The following is a 20,764-nucleotide window of genomic DNA, read 5'->3' as shown; positions in this document are numbered from 1 at the left end:
TGATCTTACCTTTCTGAGGACACTGATTCTGTTCCTTCCACTTCCTCAGCTTCAGGACATTGTGAAACATCATGAGTAGTGGCTGTGTTATCAGTTGTTTTACAATAGTCTTTTAATGATATTTCTTCTTCTTCTTCTTCTGCATATAAATCAGACTTGTCCTCTTTCTCTACAATTTCATCATATTCATCATATTCATTTTCACCATCTATGTTTTCATCAGTCTCATCAAATAAAATGCCAGGCTTTGTTTTTCCCTCAAATTCTTGAGAATCAGGTGAATAATGGCCTGTGCATTCAACGCATATGTTATCTAGTAGTTCAGCATTGGAATATTCATATGGAGAAGCAGATATGTGTTCCTTTCCTTCAGAGATATTTATAGGTGTTCCCTGTGGAGTTGGTACCCTACTTTGTATGGATACAGAAATGCAACTCTTCTCTTCTGGGCAGCTTTCTGGAGGACTGCTGTTGACTAGGATAACTGTTGCCTTTTCTAGATTTTCCTGATTGAGTTTTTGGACCTTTTCATCATATGTGTAGGACTGGTTCCTTTGGGCAGTTTGGTCTAAAAGCAACAACAGTACAGCAAGCATGTAATAGCCAATATGATTAGTAGTAGCTTACATACCAGTGCTTATTTCCTCTTAGTAGCAATGCCAAAAAGAACAACAGATAAAGCAGTATTATAAAGGTTAAAAAGCGGTTTTACAACATATAACAAGCAATAACTTAGTATATTGTTATGTTAAAATATAAGGACATTAAAAGTCAACAAGGAGTTCCATGACCATATCAGGCCAAAGGCCGAGTAGCAAAAGTAACAAAAGGTACCATGGATCATAATATTCACCAAAAATGTTCAGTCTTGTAAAGTGATGCCAGTCAACATTATATCCACTTGTTTGTATGTATACATAGAATGAGTTAAGGGCATTAAAAGGAATCTTCACATACATACTCAGTACTCATTTAAGAACTGCACCATTTGCATTTGCCCACACAGCATGAACAATCACTTACATTTATGGTAGGTAAACTTTACTACATCTCTAAGGTGCAAGCCTTTAAGGTAAATCCCACCATACATGGTACATTGTGACAGCATCACTTTGCATATTTATACTTTCAAATAAATGTGGTAGAGTGAGTTTGTCCACCTTAAAACTGTCACCTTGTGTGGGCCTGTTAACATAAAACTATTTTTTTTATAAAACAATGCAGGAACTAGGTTTTGACTTTGATTAATGTGTCAATTTGTTAACAAAATGCCCCCCCCCCATGCTTAACTTTTCAGAGGGTGGCGAGGAGAGGTCAAATGGCTAGTGCAGAGAGTGTAATTGCACTTGGAGAGCCGAAATTCTGATAATAATAATAATTACCAGAAGCAGCTTTTGGCTGACACTAGTAACCCATTAGGCACTGCTGCCTGAGGCAAGAATCTCAAATTGCTTTGGCATGCAGCAGCACCCCTGAATATCTAACTGCTGGAAATAGTTTTCTTCAGTTTGACATTTGAGAAATCTGTTCTCTCCTCTTAGGCACTTTACCATCTTATCAATAGCAATCAAATAAAAAGAGTTCATGAAACATACAGTTTCCCAGTACATATTACTGAAATAAATAAGGAGACAAAAAATGTACCTGCCAACTACTAGCAAGTAAAGAAATGAAAGTATTGCTAGACACAAAAAACCTACCTGTTATATATAAATAAATGTAATTTACATATATTTACATATATATATCTATAGAAGCACAGACAAATTACTAGCTTTATTTGAAACGTGTCTGTGCATTTGCAATGCTCAATATAATAGCAAAATAACACAACAGTATCTAACAAAACACACATATTTACATTATTTTTACATGGTCTCGTTTTCTCTGCTTGTAATCTGCTTCAATGCAAATGTCTGTCCTCCATTACCTGCCATGTGAGGAGCTACACAACTCACTCCAGAGCCAGGGGCTTAACTACGGAGGAAGCAGGCCCTGCGGCTGCAGGGGGCCCAGGAGGTATAGGGGGCTCCATGAGGCCCTAATTAATGAGCAATTTCAACATATATTGGTAAAACAGGACAACCACTGGATATGTTGGGAGCCCTAAAATGAATTTGCTGTGGGGCCCAGTATCATCTAATTACACCATTGCCCAGAGCCTTAGTACAATTACATGCAGCTGATGAATTCCTAATAAACGAATAAGCGTCCAAAACCTTTACATATACTGTATATATTTCAAAAAGATATTGTGCTAGTTTTATACAGTGTAAATAAGTTAGTATTTTAAGGTCTGGTTTTCCTTTATACTCAGATCAGATCAGACACCATTTATCCTACCTGAATCTGGTGGCTTCTTTTTCTTCAAAGATTTTGTTCCCTTTAAACGCCAATTCTTCTTTTCATTTATTTGATCCTTGTTTACCTGCAAAAAGGTAAGATATTTGTCTGTTGCTTGTCTGAAGAAAAAAAGATTGATGCAATAGATTTTTGAAGTACCAAATTATACCAAATGTTTTGATTTTACACCCTTGCTGCCTACTGCTAATATTACTATAAGGCTAAATTAGCCTTTCCATGTCAAATCACTTTGCTTCTAAAGCAGATCATCTGTGATTTTTAAATTTTCGTAACATTTTTTAATTTCAGTTTGAGAAAGCTTTGTGCATATGTTACATTGATGAAACAGTATTTGTAATGTATTTCCTTTTACTGCAGCATTGACTTTGTAATTCTACACACTTTTTTACCACTTAAATAAGGATTAATTAAAGATGAGTTGGGAACAAGTACACAGTTCTGTTTTATTTAACAAGAAAAGGAAATAAATTTTAAAAATTAGAATTATTTGCTTACAATGAACTCTGTGGGAGATCGACCTCCCATAATTTGGAGCTTTCTGGATAACGGTTTCAGAAAAAAACTGATCCCGTACTGTATCTGTATCTACATCACAAGGAGCAAACAAGTATCTTTAATTTGGCTGTTTGCCGTTTTTAGATAAAGAAATAACAAAATCATATTTTTTTGTGATTTAAACAATAGCCTAAAGTTCAGGACAAAGTTTAGCACAAGCCCTATTCATATTTCTAAAAATAAAGGGTAAGTTACCACTTTTCAATGAAAAGTTGCAAAGGACAACGCAAGATGTATTCACTGGAGAGTGTCAGAATCTACCTGGACGCCATTTGACTGTGTGTTTTTGCATTATTCCAGTGAGCCACCACAGGCTTTTTGAGCTGGTCCATGGCATTATTCTGAAATGTATCCAGTTTTCTTTACCTTCTGCTCACTCACCACTGCCCACCTTGTTCAAATCATGTGTTTGTAATTTATCAATTATTGGCCTCTATAAGCCTGCATCAAGCCACTTCAAGCTTGATCAACTGAAGTCTTACAGCCGGATGTAGCCTTCGTATTGCCCTCCTGTGATTTCCCAGCCTGGTTCCTGCCCGTGTCCTTGCCTTATTCCTGTCTGGTTTTCTAGTAGTAAGACAAAACAGAGGCGCCAAAAGGATAAAAAATAGCTAAAAGCACTTAAAAACCCAATGGGTAATTCAGAGGAGGTAGTAATGAACTTACCTCCTCCAAGCAGACACCAACGAAAGTGGTAATTTTCACTAATAGTTTATTCACAAAACAGTATTGCAATGCGTTTCGCAGGCATTTCCTGCTTCATCAGGCAATATGGAAAGGGAGCAAAAACAACAGTGTCTTTGTATAAACACGCCAAGCGCCTCTTTTTTAAATGCAGGTATGGGACTTTTTATCTGAAATTTTTTTTGGATAAATGTTTTTTAGATAATATGAATGAAAACATTAAAGGCATTTTAATATTAATAAATAATAGGCAAGTCATTAAAAATTATATTGCCATACGAAGACTTTTGAAATTGCAACATTTAAGAATCCATATGCTTAATCTATTTAAAGCCTTGTATGACACCCCTCGGTCCTTTCTAACGATTAATGGATATAATTCGGAACCATTTAAGATTCAACAAGGGACCAGGCAGGGCTGTCCTCTCTCACCCTTATTATTCAATATTGCTTTGGACCCTTTAATAAAACACTAACTCCTAAATAAAACATTTACAGGCATACCATTAGGACATACAAGACATAAGGTAACAGCCTCTGCGGATGATATTTTATTATTTGTTAACCAACCTCACATAGAAATGGAGACGATCTTGGATACTATCCAAATTTTCAGTACTTTTGCAGGCTTCAAGATAAACCTAAAAAATCTGAAGCACTGGAATTTGGAGACCGGGGGAGTATAACATCCAGGAACAGTGACCTACCCTTTAAGATATCACTCTCATATAACATACTAGGGTATAAAATTAGCTAAACACCATACAGACATTTACTCACTTAATATTCGGCACACCATTGACGATATCCAGCAGGATCTCAAAAAATGGGACACGTTAAATCTAACTTTTTTAGGGAGAATTCATTTAATTAAAATGATTTTATTTCCTAAGTTGCTCTATCAAATTCAAATGCTGCCTTATAGTATCTAACCATCAGATCACAAAAGACTTCTTAAAATGCTAAGGAGTTTTATTTGGGAACAGGATAGAGTAAATTTTCCAAATATTCATGAATATAACAAAGCGCCAGAAATATATATACTTCAACAGATCTTGACCAACTCTTGGCTGGAAGTTTATCCCTCAACTCCCTTCTCCATTCCCCATTAAAAGACATCCCTCATGATCTGCTCGAACACCCCCTGTTTATTGACACTTATAGAGCATGGAATTCGGTGAGACGCAGGTTTAAATTGACACCCAGTTACTCCATATATCTATCTTGGTTTGGTAACCCAACATTCCCTAGGGGAAAAAACTGCAAGACTTTATTAAACTGGCATAACCAAAATCTTAGAATAGTCAAAGATATTATTAGTGACACATTCACTATATTACCAAAGGAAAAGATAATTCAAAAATTCCCGTTTGTAGTTGAGGATTATATGTTACTGAATCAAATTATCCATTATGCCACAAAGGTACTGCGACTCCTATCTCAGGCAGATAAGGATAATTCGTTAAATACATTATTGCCTAGATATAATATAGATAAAATGACTTCTCATATTTACCGAGTAATCAGGACCACATTATCACGTGAAACATCAGACTCCTTTTTACTCAATTGGACCTCGGTAATTCCACAGTCGGATGCCTCCCAAATACTCCAATACCATACTAGAACAATGCAAACTATTTCTGTCAGCAAATATCAGGAAATGACATTACAGATTTTACAATTGTCTGAGATGTAACCAACCTAGAGCTGATCTTGTACACTGTCTTTGGTCATGCCCTTGTATCCAGGGAGAAGTTCAAGAATACTGGAAATCTCTAACCATCATTGGCTTTCTTCATCAGCGCCCCCACTTTCCATGGTCAAACAAAAACTTCATTGCATCTTTCATATGGATTGGGTGGAATCCACTATATACAGAGAGCAACTTGCTGATAGATTCTTTTCAACATGGATGGGTTACATCTCTTCACTACCGATATGTATCAGACATCTTACAATATATGCATTTAGACAAACTACGTGGTATGATGCAGAAATTCTGCTAAATAATACCACTGTTCAAGAGACGGAACAATATATCCGAAACCTACACTGTCCACAGAATCAGAATCCACAGTCGCCCCCCAGGAGCCACCATATAAATCAGATGCTAAGTAAGAGGTGCTATTAAATTTACTAATTGATATCATACATGTGGGAAGTAATGTTGTGCAGATTGTTGCTTTTAAATTGATAGCAGGATAACGCTTGTAACTTAATATTGTTAATGCACGCTAATATCTCTCTTTTATGTATTTCCAAATTCCTTATGTTTATTTGTTTTTTCTTTTTGTTTTGAAAACTTAATAAATACATATTTTAAAAAAAAAATGATATTGCCATATTTAAAAGCTTTCCAGATAATAGATCCCATAGTGCATATGTAAAAGATAAATTATCCGTGTGTGTCTGTTTTTGACTATACAGAAACAGAAGACGGTGTTTCAAATTAAATGTAACGAATACGCTGTAATAAACCAACATGGCAAGACAGCTGATCGAATTTGGAGTACAGACTGTCCACACTCTGTTAGTAAATATCAAATTGTCCAGCATATACATAACATGCACAACCTTCCAGATTCTAAATGCCAATGTTATACTATAATTGAAATGTCAATGTATATTCTTCTAAAGCCCCAAATTCAATTAATCCTTTACAGATGGCTCTGGAAGCGCACGGCTCTGAAAAACAGAATTCAATTCCCCAATTTAAATTGCCATTGCATAAAAATACACTTTGCAACATTTACAGAGACACACTTTGTCTATAATTTACAGTTTTTGTTATACTTTATTGGGATTTTGGGATAACAAGTAAATTGCCTTGTCACTAATTTATTATGGTTCATATGTTTTTCATTTCCCCAAGTTGAACTTTTTAGTACAAAAAAGAGTATTTAAATAATTACCCTAAATAAAAAAAACATTTGATATTTATTAAGTGTAAAAAGCATGACAAACTCTAATAGCAAACTTCTCCATCTAAAAGCTTGAGAGGTCATGTAGAAGTCAATGGGAGCTTTCCTTATCAAATTGTAAAATCTTTTTTTCTTCAGGGTTTTAGCAGGCTGGGAATTTTTTTGCTTGTAAGTGCACAGAAATTGTTATGAAACTGAGGTTTTCGTTGTCATATTCATATCCGTTCCATGTTTTTATCCGTTCACACTTTTCTGTTAAGATTTTTTTAATAGATAAGGAGACATTCATGTTTTTTAAAAATGTGAGTTTAGTGGAGGTTGAAAAAAAACGCTAAAAATAATTAAAACCAGATTTTGATAAAAAGGCCCCAAAGTGTTGAGTATATATACAATTAATATCCTTGCAAAAAGGTTGATTTCCTAAACTTGTTGTTAGGCTACACACACATTTCTTTATTTCTTTATTCTTTATAGTACTATAAATTGTACCCAATGCTACACACAGAATTTTGTCAGAAACAGTAACTTCCTCCTTTAGCCTACAAGTAAAATTACAATAACCTGAAAGGTTAGGACATATAAACTAAACTATCAGTCATGTTCATAACCATTAATTACTTACTTGTATTAGTAAAATGTTTAACCCTCTAAATTGATTATTGGTTTACATACATTCATTGTTATTCGAGATTGAATATGCAGATATTATAGGACTATGATTGCAAAGAAATTCTTTGGCAAACCTACATTATACATTGATGAAAACACTTTCTTTTATGTGAAATTCACAGTGTGGGTACATACTTATATATACAGCAAAAGTATGTGGTATTTGATTTTTCATTAATCTAGCATAACATTACTAATATAAACAGTATAGCAAAGGATAGCTTGATTAAACATTCCAATGTAATATCATAATACATATCTACATAGCTTCTGTTTTTTTTTTTAGAAAGGTCAGCCTACATTTCTCTCCTCTGAAACTATGGCCTCTCTGGCATATACTACAATTAATCTTTAAAAGAGACATATAGCTTAATTAAAAAAACAATATTGTGGGCAATAATAAATAATATATGGTGCTGGTTTAAAAATAATATTATCTTTAAAAATTGCCCCTTTATTGGAGCTCCCTATAGATCTGCTACAGCCAGAGTTATAACAGTCCCTGCCAGAAACACAGTAGAAGGGGCATAGCCAATCACAGCCCTGTAGTCACACAAGCAAAGACAGATTTCAGTTCCCTATCAGGTCAGCCCAGCCCAGCTGCTGATTGGTTCATATCCTACAGTACAGTGTCCTAACTTCTGTTGGCTTCCCTGCACAGTCTGGGTAAGGAGACAGCAGTAATGGGACAGATGTGCAGGCCTAGTTGTTTTTTTTTTCAATAAATCAAGCTGCAACACTACTTTTATCAAGAACATTTCTTCTATATTTCAGAGTACAATGCCTGGCCCATTCTCACAATATGTCTCCTTCAATATGTTTTTATGTACAGAAACCTTTTAACTATACAAAACCTATGTGCACTGCCAGTGTTTGAAGCAACTACATTTTGGTAAGTATTACACAAGTATTACATTGCTGTGTTTCAGATGTATTGTGTTTAAAATAGCAATAGTAGCAAGGTGGCTCACAGTTCACTCAGTGAAAGTCAATGAGCATTTCCATAAGGGTGAATTTGTAACTGAACACTCTAGTAATTCAAATGCTTTGTCACTTCCAACCCTTGATCCTTTTTATAGCAATAGTAAATGTCTAACTCAAAGCATCTGTCTTTCTGTCTGAGAGGATACAAAGTGGGAGTTCAAAGAGAAGGTCACACCAACACTCTACAGTTGTGTCATGGATGAAATCAGCCCTTGTTTTTGTTTAATTATGTTTAGAATTAAAGAAAAGCTAAACATAGCTTATTAGTTTTTACATATTACCAAGTACCCTCCAAAATGACACATTAATATGTAAAGAATTGCTTGCTGTTCTCTGTGTGCCATCTTGGACACTGGTGTTCAGTATATCACTGTCAATGTGCATTACAGCCCCTATACAATGTAACTGGAGCACTTTCAAACCACCAGTTGGTTATAAGGTTGATTAGTAATTAATACAGATAATTACTACATGGCAGCACAGAAACCAATGCAACCAATTCAACCAATGCAGAATGTAATAATCAGCCCTGTAGCATCAACTTATATTACAGGCCAACCTAATTTTCTGCTTGATAATTTAAAACGACCCCTAAGCTTAGCTTCTCAACAGCTGCTCAGAGCCCACTGAGCATGTGAGTGTCGTAGACACTTTCCAAGACGGTGACCTCCTGTGACAAAGTTAAATTCCTGGATAACTGCTGCTATTGAGAAGCTGAAACCTTAGGTTTAGTAAATAAAATATGGCATTTTTGGCCATATTCTTTTTTTAGGGTTTAGTTCTCCTTTAAAAGATACACTTGATTGAAACCTGTCCTGACTTTGTCCCTTTTGTTGCTAATCATCTTTGTCTTCTATTCATAACTAAGGAGCCTTGCAGTTACACCTACTCCTTATGTGAATCAACTTACACCGTGTCTAAATCCTAGTAGCCATAGAGTTTGGAAGGATTTATTCAAAGGTGAAAAACTCCCTGCTGTAAGTCAGATATACAGAATACTTATAAATATTACAAATAAGCATATTATTTTTTGTACTGCAATATGTCTTTTTATCCTGTGTCATGTATCAAGTTTTTCTATGGAAACCCTGAAAGGCTCACTAAATTACAAATGGTCACTAAAAACACTTTTGGAGATAAATGAGTTTGAATTTAACTTCTTAAGAATTATTAGATTACTTAAACATACATTGGATCATGGGAAATGCCATCGCAAGCAAAACTAAAAAAAACACCCACTGTTATATAAAAACTGCATTCAGCAGAATAGTGGTGTGCAATACCACAGTCAGATGTAATGAAGAGCCATGGTGTATTGCATAATGTATTACAAGCCTTCATGAGATCTTGTTACTGAAACTTTATTTTATGGGGCAAATTAAATCTAAAGTGTCTCTTATTACTTAAACACCTGTTTCTTTCAGTCAGTTTCCTAAAATAACATTAATTACACACTATGGTACATGTAAATGAAGAATACAGTAGAACCCGGTCCCAGAGGACGACGTTTCAATGGCATAGATTGCGCGAAAAACGTAATATCCAGGTTTTTGAGTTATTTAGCGTTTTATTCAGCAGCTATTCAGAAAAATATAATATAAAAAAAAGAAAAAATGAAGGGCAGTTGAAACGTTGCTTAGAATTAGCCATTCTATAACATACTAAGGCCGTTAAAAATGCTAAAAAATATTTTAACAGTATATAAATCTAATAGGATTGTTTTTCCACCAATATAGATACATAACTACGTAACTTAGTTACAGACGAGTACAAGGTACAGTTTTATCACCACAGAGAAAAGGGAAATCGTTTTTAAAATAACAGAATTATTTGTTTTAATGTCATTATTTCAGTAAAATGTTTCTTCTAAATGGAGATTGCTGTTTTTTTGTTTTTGCCATTAGTACAGCAGCTGTTGCAACTGGAAAGCTTTTGTCTCATGGGTGTTGTTTATTTAAAGCCCTTGCCTAAATCATTGCATTTTGTTAACAGGCTTTGTTTCATACCTTTTAAATAGCTCTGTGTGACATTACATTCACTGTAAAAGTAAAATCAATGTAATTATGACAGGTCTGAAAATATATTTAAGCATAGGAAAAAACAGATACAAGTTTTGTCCTTTCTCTTTGAACTTGTTGCAGGGTTTTTTTTTTAATTTGAAGACAACATTTTTAGAGGTGACGAGTACCAGTATGTTCTTTCTTGAGAATGCATGCCTGCAAAGACGTCAATTTATAAAGTAGCCTATCATATGCTCTCATGTTGTGTAAAGGGAATGTGCAGCCTAAACACAAATATCAACATTCAGCAAGCTTGGGATGCTTTAATCTGTTTTACGCACTTATTTCCAGACATTAAGTACACGCTTGATGGAAATGCAAATTGTTCCATGTTGAAGGGAAAATTATACAGAAATTTTCCAAAAAAAATAATGAAATCATATAGGGGCCCATTTATTAAACCTCAAATTTATCTGGTCAAGTTTTTAAAGGGGAAAACTTAAATTTTTCATGAAAAAACCCCCAATTTTTAAAAGTTTATTATACCCCAAAGCTGCTAAAAATCCAAAAATACTTCATTTTAAACCTGTCAAGGTCATGTAGAAGTCAAGGTCACAGTGATAAACAGTGAGATAAGTTTTCTGAATTGAATTGCATCTCAAATTGCACCTTGTCCATGACTTTCACGTGGTAAACCCTTTTCTGATTCAGTTGAATCTCATCCAAAATCTGGGTTTTCATCTGCTAATCTGAAAAAGTAGAGTTTTTGCAGCAACAATTGGATAAAGTCTTGTTTTCAGAGCATCAGTCGTACAATACGAATTGATGCTCGGTTTTGTTGCAACATTTTGTTGCTCCCACTTTTTCAAGAAAAGCCATTGATAAATGAGTTCAGTTTGTAGTAGGGAGTTTGGTTGACTTTGTTTTAATATAAAATCTGATTAATTTGAGTTTTAGTAAATAACCCCCACAAAGTCAGACTGGGGTATGGGACATTTTAGGGGGTATCTTGAAATGTTTTTCATCTTCTTCCTTTGATAAGGTATGTTACATATATCTCTTTGTCAGAGGTTTCAAGACTGTGGGATTTAGAGCATGTTTGAAAGCCAGTTATGTTGAGATTTGTGGTGATATTATCGCTGTCCAAAATTTTCATTAAAGCATAGTCTGAAGAAACACTTATTTACTGTCCTAGTAAATCTTGGAATGTAAAGGGAGACATTCATTCATTAGGCTTATGTAAAAATGGTACACAAATATTGTCTGAATTGCTAGCTCCTAAGGCAGTTCAACTCCATTCAACCCCTTACTTAGCTTGTTCCATGCTGAATTGATGGACTTTGGGATTTGAAGTCCCTCTGCTTTCCAGAGAATCTGTGCACTGCCTACCATGGAAAACAGGAGACTTCAAGTCCCACTATTCATTTAGCTTGTGGAACAGATATCGTGGGGTCCTCTTAACCTGAGCAATAATGTATGGGTGTGTAAAAAATTTATATGGATTTATTTTTGGAAGTTTAGATAATATTTTTGCACCTTTCATTTATAAGGCTGAAAAGACCTAAAAGAGCTTATGCAAAACATGGAAGGAGTATCCTTTCTTGCTGATGAACCCCTTCATAGATCATCAAGGAAATTGATTAAACATTCCACAAAAATATTGGAGTGTTTATGCCTTGAAGCTTTATGCTGTTAGATATTCCACTGCGATTGCAAACACCCACTTTGCAGCATGTGCCAAAAGTTGCTGCAACTTAACAATGTGAACACTGATTAGCAGTGCACCTTGTACTTTGCACCTTGCACTTTCATCAGTATGAAAGTATATTTTGTGAATAGTGTTTTTATATATATATATATATATATATATATATATATATATATATATATATATATATAACCAAAAATCGTCACTCACCACTCCCAATAACACAGGACGGGTGCTCACCAAATATAGTACAGTCCAAATAGAAAATATCACTCACGGCACACATTTTTTCACAAAAAAGTATTATTTATTCAAACGCCATGTTGATGCATTTCGGTCCACACAGGACCATCATCAGGATAGTGAACAGGCAGTAAAACACACATATTACTATTAAAGTGTACATATCTAACATTTAATACCATAGGATATAACATTAAAAAAACATCATTATGTCATATAAAACACCCAGAGGACCCGTGCTTCAACCCTTAACAAAAACCCCACTTTACCTTTAAAACAATAGTGGAACTATAACTATCAGTCCGAAGCATAGCTCCCCATATCTCTAAATGAGGTCCGATCACCTAGGGGCCGATTCACAAAGTGTCGAATATCGAGGGTTAATTAAAATTAATTAAAGGGTTAATTAAAATCCTTCTACTTCGAATATCGAAGTCGAAGATTTTAGCGCAAATAGTGCGATCGAAGGATTATTCCTTCGATCGAACGATAAAATCCTTCAAATCGAACGATTCGAAGGATTTTAATCCAACGATCGAAGGAATATCCTTCGATCAAAAAAAGTTAGCCAAGCCTATGGGGACCTTCCCCATAGGCTAACATTGAGTTCGGTAGCTTTTAGATGGCGAACTAGGGGGTCGAAGTTTTTTCTTAAAGAGGCAGTACTTCGACTATCGAATGGTCGAACGATTTTTAGTTCGACTAGTTCGATTCAAAGTCATAGTCGAAGGTCGTAGTAGCCCATTCGATGGTTGAAGTAGCCCAAAAAACACTTAGAAATTCAAAGTTTTTTTACTTCGAATCCTTCACTCGAAGTTAGTGAATCGTAATTATTCCTTGTAATGCAGCCTGTGGGTCCAGTTAATATCAACAACAATTCATACTTTGGCGTGGTTATTCATACGTTGTCGAAACAAGGTAACACATTTTCCAACATAATATAAGCCACAAGGGCATAAAATACAATATATCACATGATCCATGGTACAGCACAATCGGTGTCGGATCTTATATTTCTTACCACTAATTGAGTTAGTAAACATTTACACCTGTGAGTAAACAGCCACAGGTCTTACAACCACCACATCAAAAGCATCCTGGCTTACCTAGAAGCAACCATGTATCAACAATCCCAGATCGTAAATCCGTCACCATTAATAAATCCCTCAATCTGTAGGCGCAGACAGGAGGAGGCATTTCTGTGAATGGCAGACTGGAATCTAATTGTAATATTGGCCAATGTTTTTTCACAGTCTTAATGACCTGCTGATTCACTGGCATGTAATTGGTAACAAGCAGCATACTTTCAAGTTTGTTAGATGCACGTTTCATTGTTCCTTTCTGTAGCCCAGATGATCTGCAAGCCTTGTCCATTTCATCATTAAGAAAACCAAGTGTATAGCCTCTTTCCAGAAACTGGTCTCTCATATGCATTGCTTGCTGTTGTGCTACCACAAGGTCAGTATTGACTCTAAACACTATCAGAAACTGTGTATAGGGTATGGACTGGACTTCAATCAGCTGGGGGATGGAAGCTATGCACATGCAATAAAGAATTCCGATCAGTATTCTTACGGAACAATGTAGTACCAATCCCGTGAGCTGTTCGGAAGATTCTGACATCAAGGAAATCTAGTACATCTTTATGACAAGTGCTTGTAAATTTCACTGGCATTGGCAATATATATATATATATAATGTTTCTAATGCAAACACACAATAACTATTACTAGTGCAAGGTAACAGCACATTATATTTACATGCTTAAATCTATAACTAAATCAATATGTTCAATGTATACATCCATTTCTTGTACAGAGATTCAGAATATGGTGGTGCTTTATAATGACCTAACAATAATATAAATAACACAGGTAAAACATACAATCTCCTTGCAGATAGTGCCCAAAGCAAAATTAAACCAAGGACCTGAGTGCTGGAAGGCAGAAGTGCACTGAGACAGCATTCTCTAAAATAAATTCTATTGAGTTTCATGAGATATGTTTTTCACATCAACCTATTTATGGCCCTTTGTACAATATAGTCAGCATTGATTGACAGTGCCAGTTTATGTATTTTGCTAAAATATATCAACAGTAATGTGACAATGCCGCCCCTTTTGTCCATTAGCAAGCAGATTATTATATAAGGCATACATATTGTTGAATGTGATTATACCATAGATTTGAAGATGTTCGTTTAGGTTTTTGACTTCTGATTTTCTGCTCTTAGTTGCAATAGAAGCTGCAAATCAACTATTTTATAAACACTGGCAAATGTGTTGCTATTCAAAAGCCACAGTAAAAGACCTTTCTATTCCAGAATGTCACACAATGTCAGAAAATAGTATGTTTATACAGCCCTCAGGACACTCAGCAGGTGGACAGGACAGAAACACATGCTACTCTGTTCATGTCTGACTATAAAAAACATTTTCTACAACATAAGAAACATTAGTGAGATATAATCAATATAAAAAGTCCAAAATACATTTAAATCTAAATAAATAATTAGTCTCACCTTAATTTTTTTGCCATTTAGACAACTTTTCCACTTTCTCGTTGAATCCCGGGTTTTTACATTTTTTTTTACTCCTTTCATTTCACCTCTTTGTTTCTGTATTTCTGTTTCTTCCTTCCTAATTTTGTTACCAACAATGACAGGCTTTAAGGGAGTTTCTTTTTTCTGGACAAAAGTGAACATTTCTTTAATTTTCATCTCCTCCATTATAAAATGTATGACATTTTGTGCGCCGAGAAGTATCTGTTCCACCCCATGCAGTTTTTGAGCTTGATGCTCTGCATATTTGTTAATAGATGTAAGGTTTGTGATCATTTCCACAAAAAGTTCCTTAATGTCTGACATTTTCACTTTGTCTTTAGAGCTCTCACTCACATGCTCTGTTTTGGTGGTATCCGACTTCATGAATTCAATGTCTCTTTCAATGCCCCCTATATCTTGCATAATATTGTCCAGTTTTTCAACAACATTATTTTGTGTCATCAATACGTTGTCCATCTTTTGATTCAAAATTTCTAAATTTGTATCCATGGTGTTATTTAAGTTCACAGGTGTCTTAGAGTAATTGCAAACAGGTTGAGGTTGTGGTGTTTTTTTTGCAGTGACAGGTCCTTGATTCTGTAAGGCTTTTGGATCATACCTCTTGGCCAGAGAGTTTACCAAGGATGACTTAGAAACGTTACTGGGTCTACTCATTGTGAATGCTTAGTCAGGGGAAATATATATTCTGCTGAGTTTTCAGAAGATGAAACGTGTTCTCTCTTTTCCAATCCCAGCTGTATCAGATTGTTCTAAATGCATGCCATATCTTCATCTGTAATACATTCTTAAAGCCATCCTGAAGAAATCAAGTCCATTCACAAACAGCGAAAATTGGATTGGGAAGAACAAACTGTCTCTTATTCAGCTTGTAGAGTTGAATAGGGACAGGAAAATCTTGTGTGTCCTAAATGCACTCTGCTTCGTGACATCAGAAGTGTAACAGGGAACATAGTCTGTTCTCACGCCAATGTAATTTGACAGCATAAGGCCTACAGGACATCTGAGAAGCAGGCAGTTCTGTTCTTGTTTGTCAGCTTCAGGCTTGTTTCATGTAACATGATCTTTTCACTTACAAAGGATAAAGCCTCTTTATGACACTTTAAAAATGATGCTCTTGTATAGCATCTCTGTCATAGGCATTTTAAATGAAGCTTTGTTAAAGATTTTTTAACTTGTCTTATTTTTTTCTTAATTCTGACTTGGTTTACCAATTGAATATTTTTAATTAAAATCTCAAAGTAATAAAAATTGTCATTTTTGATTATGTCCAAATAATATAAGAACTTAAGAAAGACTACATTAAAGAGAAAAATTAATGAATTGGAAGCGAGATTAGTTGCTAAAAGAGATTGTCTTAAATAAAATAAGGGTTTGCATACATCCGCTACCACAGTCATGTTTGGGCAAATTTCCAACAGTCAGTTATTCTTAAAACCTCATTCATTAAAGGAGAAGGTAAGCTACTGAAGCAGTTTATTGCCAATAGATTAGCCACAATAGTGCAAGCTATAACACTATATTTATTCCGCAGAATACTTTACCATACCCGAGTAAACAGCTCTAGAACACTCTCTGTTTGTTTAGGATAGCAGCTGACATATTAGCTTGTTGTGACATTACTTCCTGCCTGAGTCTCTCCCTGCTCTCTCATAGCTCTGGGCTCAGATTACAGCAGGGAAAGTAGGAAGGAGGGAGAAAAGGAAGGGGGAGAGGCATAGAGGAGCAAATTAAGCATGCTCAAGCCCTAGCCCTGGAGGTGTATGCTGAAAACAGGAAGTCTGATACAGATGCCCATGTCTACACAATAGAAGGAAAGAAATGTGGTGGTTTTTTGACAGAGGATTCAGAGCAGCATTACTTTGAGGGTTTACTAGTGTATTCATATATACCTTTCTGATAAAGCTTACATAGATTTAGCCTTTCCTTCTCCTTTAAAGGTACTGTACTTGCATCAAAATGCGCTTGTTGTACTTTAGTATCCTTGTGCTTGGGACAGCTCAGTCCTTGTTTGACCTACTGACACACAGGAAACCAAGAACTACCAGGCGGCAGCTCCAGGGTTCCCTCAGTGCCATGTGTCAATAGGCACAAAGAAAATTATGCCCATACCTCATTCTGCAACGAAATGGTGCTAATGGGACTTGGAAAACTCAATAGCATCCAATTTAGAGTAAAGTGCAAGCACAATACAGTTTATTTTTGATGCACCAGCCATAATTGCATAAGGTGCAATATTACCTTGTGTCTAGAACAACACTGGAATTCTGGGGAAAAGATGCTGCATTATCGGAAAAAAACATGGTGATTGCGTTTGAAATTGCACTTGTAGACATGAAGACCTATAGGATTCAAATATGAAAGTGACAATAAAATTAAAATCTACAGGTATACCGTATATACTCGAGTATAAGCCGAGTTTTTCAGCATCCAAAATGTGCTGAAAAAGTCTACCTCGGCTTATACTCGAGTCAGTGGGCAGTAGCTGAGATTGCAGTCACTTTTAATCATTCCTATACCAACAGTTCGCTTGGGGAGAGACTGCAATATCACACAGCGCCATCTGTTGGTTATATGAAAGAATAACAGTGCGCCCTCTGTTGATTATATGAAAGAATAACAATGACTGCAATATCACACACCGCCATCTGTTGGTTATATGAAAGAATAACAGTGCGCCCTCTGTTGGTTATATGAAAGATTAACAGTGACTGCAATATCACACAGCACCCTCTGTTGGTTATATGAAAGAATAACAGTGACTGCAATATCACACAGCGCCCTCTGTTGGTTATATGAAGGATTAACAGTGATGGCAATATCACACAGCGCCCTCTGCACATGGTAGTGGGACAATGCACACAGTAATCCGTTTGGCAATTCTCTGTCACCATCAACTTTGCAAAGAAGTCCGGTTGATCGCTGGGGGGGTCGCTTTGGCGGAATGTGCGCTGCTGGGAGACAGGGCTGTAGTTGTGTCTAGGCTTATACTTGAGTCAATAAGTTTTCCCAGTTTTCGTAGGTAAAATTAGGTACCTCGGCTTATATTCAGGTCGGCTTATACTCGAGTATATACGGTATGTTTGATTGAGTGTCAGTGTAGAAAATTGATACCTTGATGTTCCTAATAATAATACAGTTCATGTTTAAATGGGAAATGATGCAATTATAAAAATTTCACCAAACTGCAGCAGATGTTTAATACATTTGTTTTACATATAAGGGGGTCACTTAGGATGCACTTAATGCAATTGAATCGAGTGACACGTGCACCCTATTCATTTGTCGCAACTGCTCTGCGGGGATTGACAAATGTCCCTTTGGGAACCCTGACTCAGCTACTGCTTGGTAATATGAATTTCAGGAAAATCCAAGTTTAAAAAAAAGTAACTGTAGCACAAACCCTTAAAGCTCTCTCACACATAAAGAGCTCATTGATCTATCATCATAGAACTGTTCATTATTGTCTATGGATTTGATTTTAAATACAGTATATCCCTTAAAGTATAGTGCTGCTTAAATCTGAATAGACTGCAATATGCAGAAACAAAATTGTGATATAAAAGGTGTCATTGCGTGTAAGGGCGTTCAACCCATTTATTAACCACAGATTGTAACACGATACACTCAATGTTTCAGGGGATAAGCCACCCGTTGTCATTATTGCTGTATGTAATGCCAGTTTTAAGGAACAGTTTTTACAAACAAATTACGGTAATGCTTACTTCTGATATACTTGTTTTATTTTTGCTTGCCCTAAAACAAAAAAAAAAATCCAGAAAATGTTAATTGGGTTTAACTTTGTATACATCCTAGTACTGGTATGGGATCTGTTATCTGGAAACCCATTATTAATGGTAAATAATAAAAAAGTACCTTGTACTTGATCCCATATAAGATATAAGTAACCCTTACTGGAGGCAAAATAATCCTATTAGGTTTATTTAATCCCATACCTGTACATTAAAAAAGGCAGATGAGCTCATTTAAGTTAAAAACATACTGTAAATGAAACATATTTAAAGTTTGTTACCAAATAATACTTAGGTCCCTTAAGCAGGGACCTAAGAAGTCCCGAAAGCTTGCATTTCCCAGTCACACATTCTATTATCAACTTATACCCCAAGTAGAACATTGTGTTTCTGTCAACATGGCTATTTGCAGAAATCTGTTACAGAGTACACCAGATACTGTTCGATTCTGGACATAGCTTAGAACTAAGTGAACTGCCACTGTACTTTTAGTGTGCCTGTAGACTTGTACAGAATGTACATAACAGCGGTGTGAAAATGTTTGGAGTATTAAAGAGAATAACCATATTCGTTTTTAATATTGCGTTAGTAATAGTTATGGGGTGCCGTTTGTCCCAAATCCATTCTGTATACAAAATTATCCCTAACACAGAGTATGAATGTCTCTCATGGTATATAAGTATTTTTGACCATATACGAAGAAAAAAATACAAAAGACTTATTTCTATTAAAGAATGAGAACAAAATCTGGTTAGTGCACAAAAAGATGTCATCATATTACAAACTCCATTCTATACATTTTGCCAATCAATCTGTCTCACAAATGTATAAAATCCATGTAACAGACACACTTATGTGTAGAGTTACTTACAGAATGAATTATGTAAAAAAAAAAACAGAATATATAATAGTGTAACTAGTGCATGACAAGCTAGATTTCAATGACAAAATAGATGTTTGTGACAGAAAGCAAGATTTTATAGTACAGGATTCATTCTTTCCACAAAATGAAAGCAGATAAAATATCCATTCTGTGAAGCAATACTGTCAGTCACATTGTACTGAACCAATAAGAACAAAGCGTATTGCCATATAACAAACAAGATGAAAAGTTGCCAGCTCTGCTCCACAAGGCTGCATCATCCCTTAAAAGGGCTGCTGTTAAACACTCCAGGTTCATAATTGAAAGTTCTTACAAATGGCTGAGAAATATAATGCTTCACTGATAATGATTCTAGAGAAAGAATAAGAAAGTATACAAAACATAAATATGATCATTTTAGGTGATATGGCTATTCTTATTGTAGAAACCTGCTTGTGTGTGCATTTTGGAGAATTCAACCCCTTCGGTGCTAAAATCCCTCCCGCTCCCCTGTGTTGCCCCCCTTTAAAAAAAAGAAAACGGAAACTTTGTGACTTTCGGGCGCATGTGCAGTAGATCCTTACCGATAAATCCCTCTACTGCGCATGTGCCACCAAATGCCGGCGAATACAGGAAGAAGAGCGCATGGACGAACATGGCTGCCATGAACTCAACAGGAGAGGAACTGCATGGAGGGGTCATTAGCAAGTTAGGGGCATTTGCCCGGGGGGGGGGGAGATAGGAAGGGGGAAGGAGGGAGGGGGGCAACACAGGGGAGGGGGAGGGATTTTAGTGCCAAAGGGGTTGAATTCTCCTTTAAGGGCATTTGTGCTGTTTTGCCATTGTCTAATGATACATTTTCCTGTTTCTGTTTCCCTCTTCCTGTCTAAGCCGAGAGCAATTATCAGGCAGGCCATACCTACCTGCCATGTTGAAATAAATGTACCAGAAGTTCCTGTGCTTGTCTGGCTGCTTTACATGAACTAACACAGCAGCATCATTTAATCCACTACCAGCCAGTTGATTACAATTATTATCTTGCAGCCTAATATCCCTTCAATGACATCAGACAAACTCTCAGAGTCACTAATAAGCTTTGTATATGATTGTTGGGCTCCAATGTCTCCTCCTAGCTGTACTCTTGCAGCAGTTAGCTTTTAGCACTCTCTTAATAATGTGCTTAGCTATAGTTCAACTACTACATAACAGGTTTAGCCAGAGATGTGGGACTGATCTAGGGTTGCCACCTGTCCAAATTTCACCTGGACTTCCCGGTTTTTGGAAGGCTGCCCAGGTGAAAAGTCCAGATTTCCAAATTAGAAAATCCAAACAGGACACTGAAGTAAATGACAATCGCTGATTATCACATAATCAGTCCGCCCCTGATGTCACCTGCCCCGCCCCCCTACATTACCGGCCAGCCCCCTGTCCATTCTTATTAGACGTCTCAGTTAGCTGTA

At 36.0% G+C, this 20,764-nt stretch overlaps 1 protein-coding gene across 4 annotated transcripts in view; it reads right to left on the bottom strand.

Annotated features, from left to right (window-relative positions):
- mylk4.L (myosin light chain kinase family member 4 L homeolog) overlaps window positions 1–20,764 on the bottom strand; it is a 97,315-nt gene that overhangs the window by 27,104 nt on the left and 49,447 nt on the right. For 2 of the 4 annotated variants that reach the window (XM_041566264.1, XM_041566265.1), the window contains 2 exons: window positions 2,344–2,428; window positions 10–568 (listed from right to left, as the gene is read on the bottom strand). In XM_041566264.1, coding sequence (XP_041422198.1) covers window positions 10–568; window positions 2,344–2,428 — 644 coding nt within the window. Of the gene's footprint in view, window positions 1–9; window positions 569–2,343; window positions 2,429–14,651; window positions 15,666–20,764 lie in introns of those variants that run through there. The other 2 variants (XM_018267735.2, XM_041566266.1) reach the window with 2 other exon arrangements.

This window comes from Xenopus laevis, chromosome 6L, assembly GCF_017654675.1.
Source record: "Xenopus laevis strain J_2021 chromosome 6L, Xenopus_laevis_v10.1, whole genome shotgun sequence".
Lineage (NCBI taxonomy): Eukaryota > Metazoa > Chordata > Amphibia > Anura > Pipidae > Xenopus > Xenopus laevis.
The sequence above is the reverse complement of the archived record's forward strand: the minus strand, read 5'-3'. Positions and strand labels throughout refer to the sequence as shown.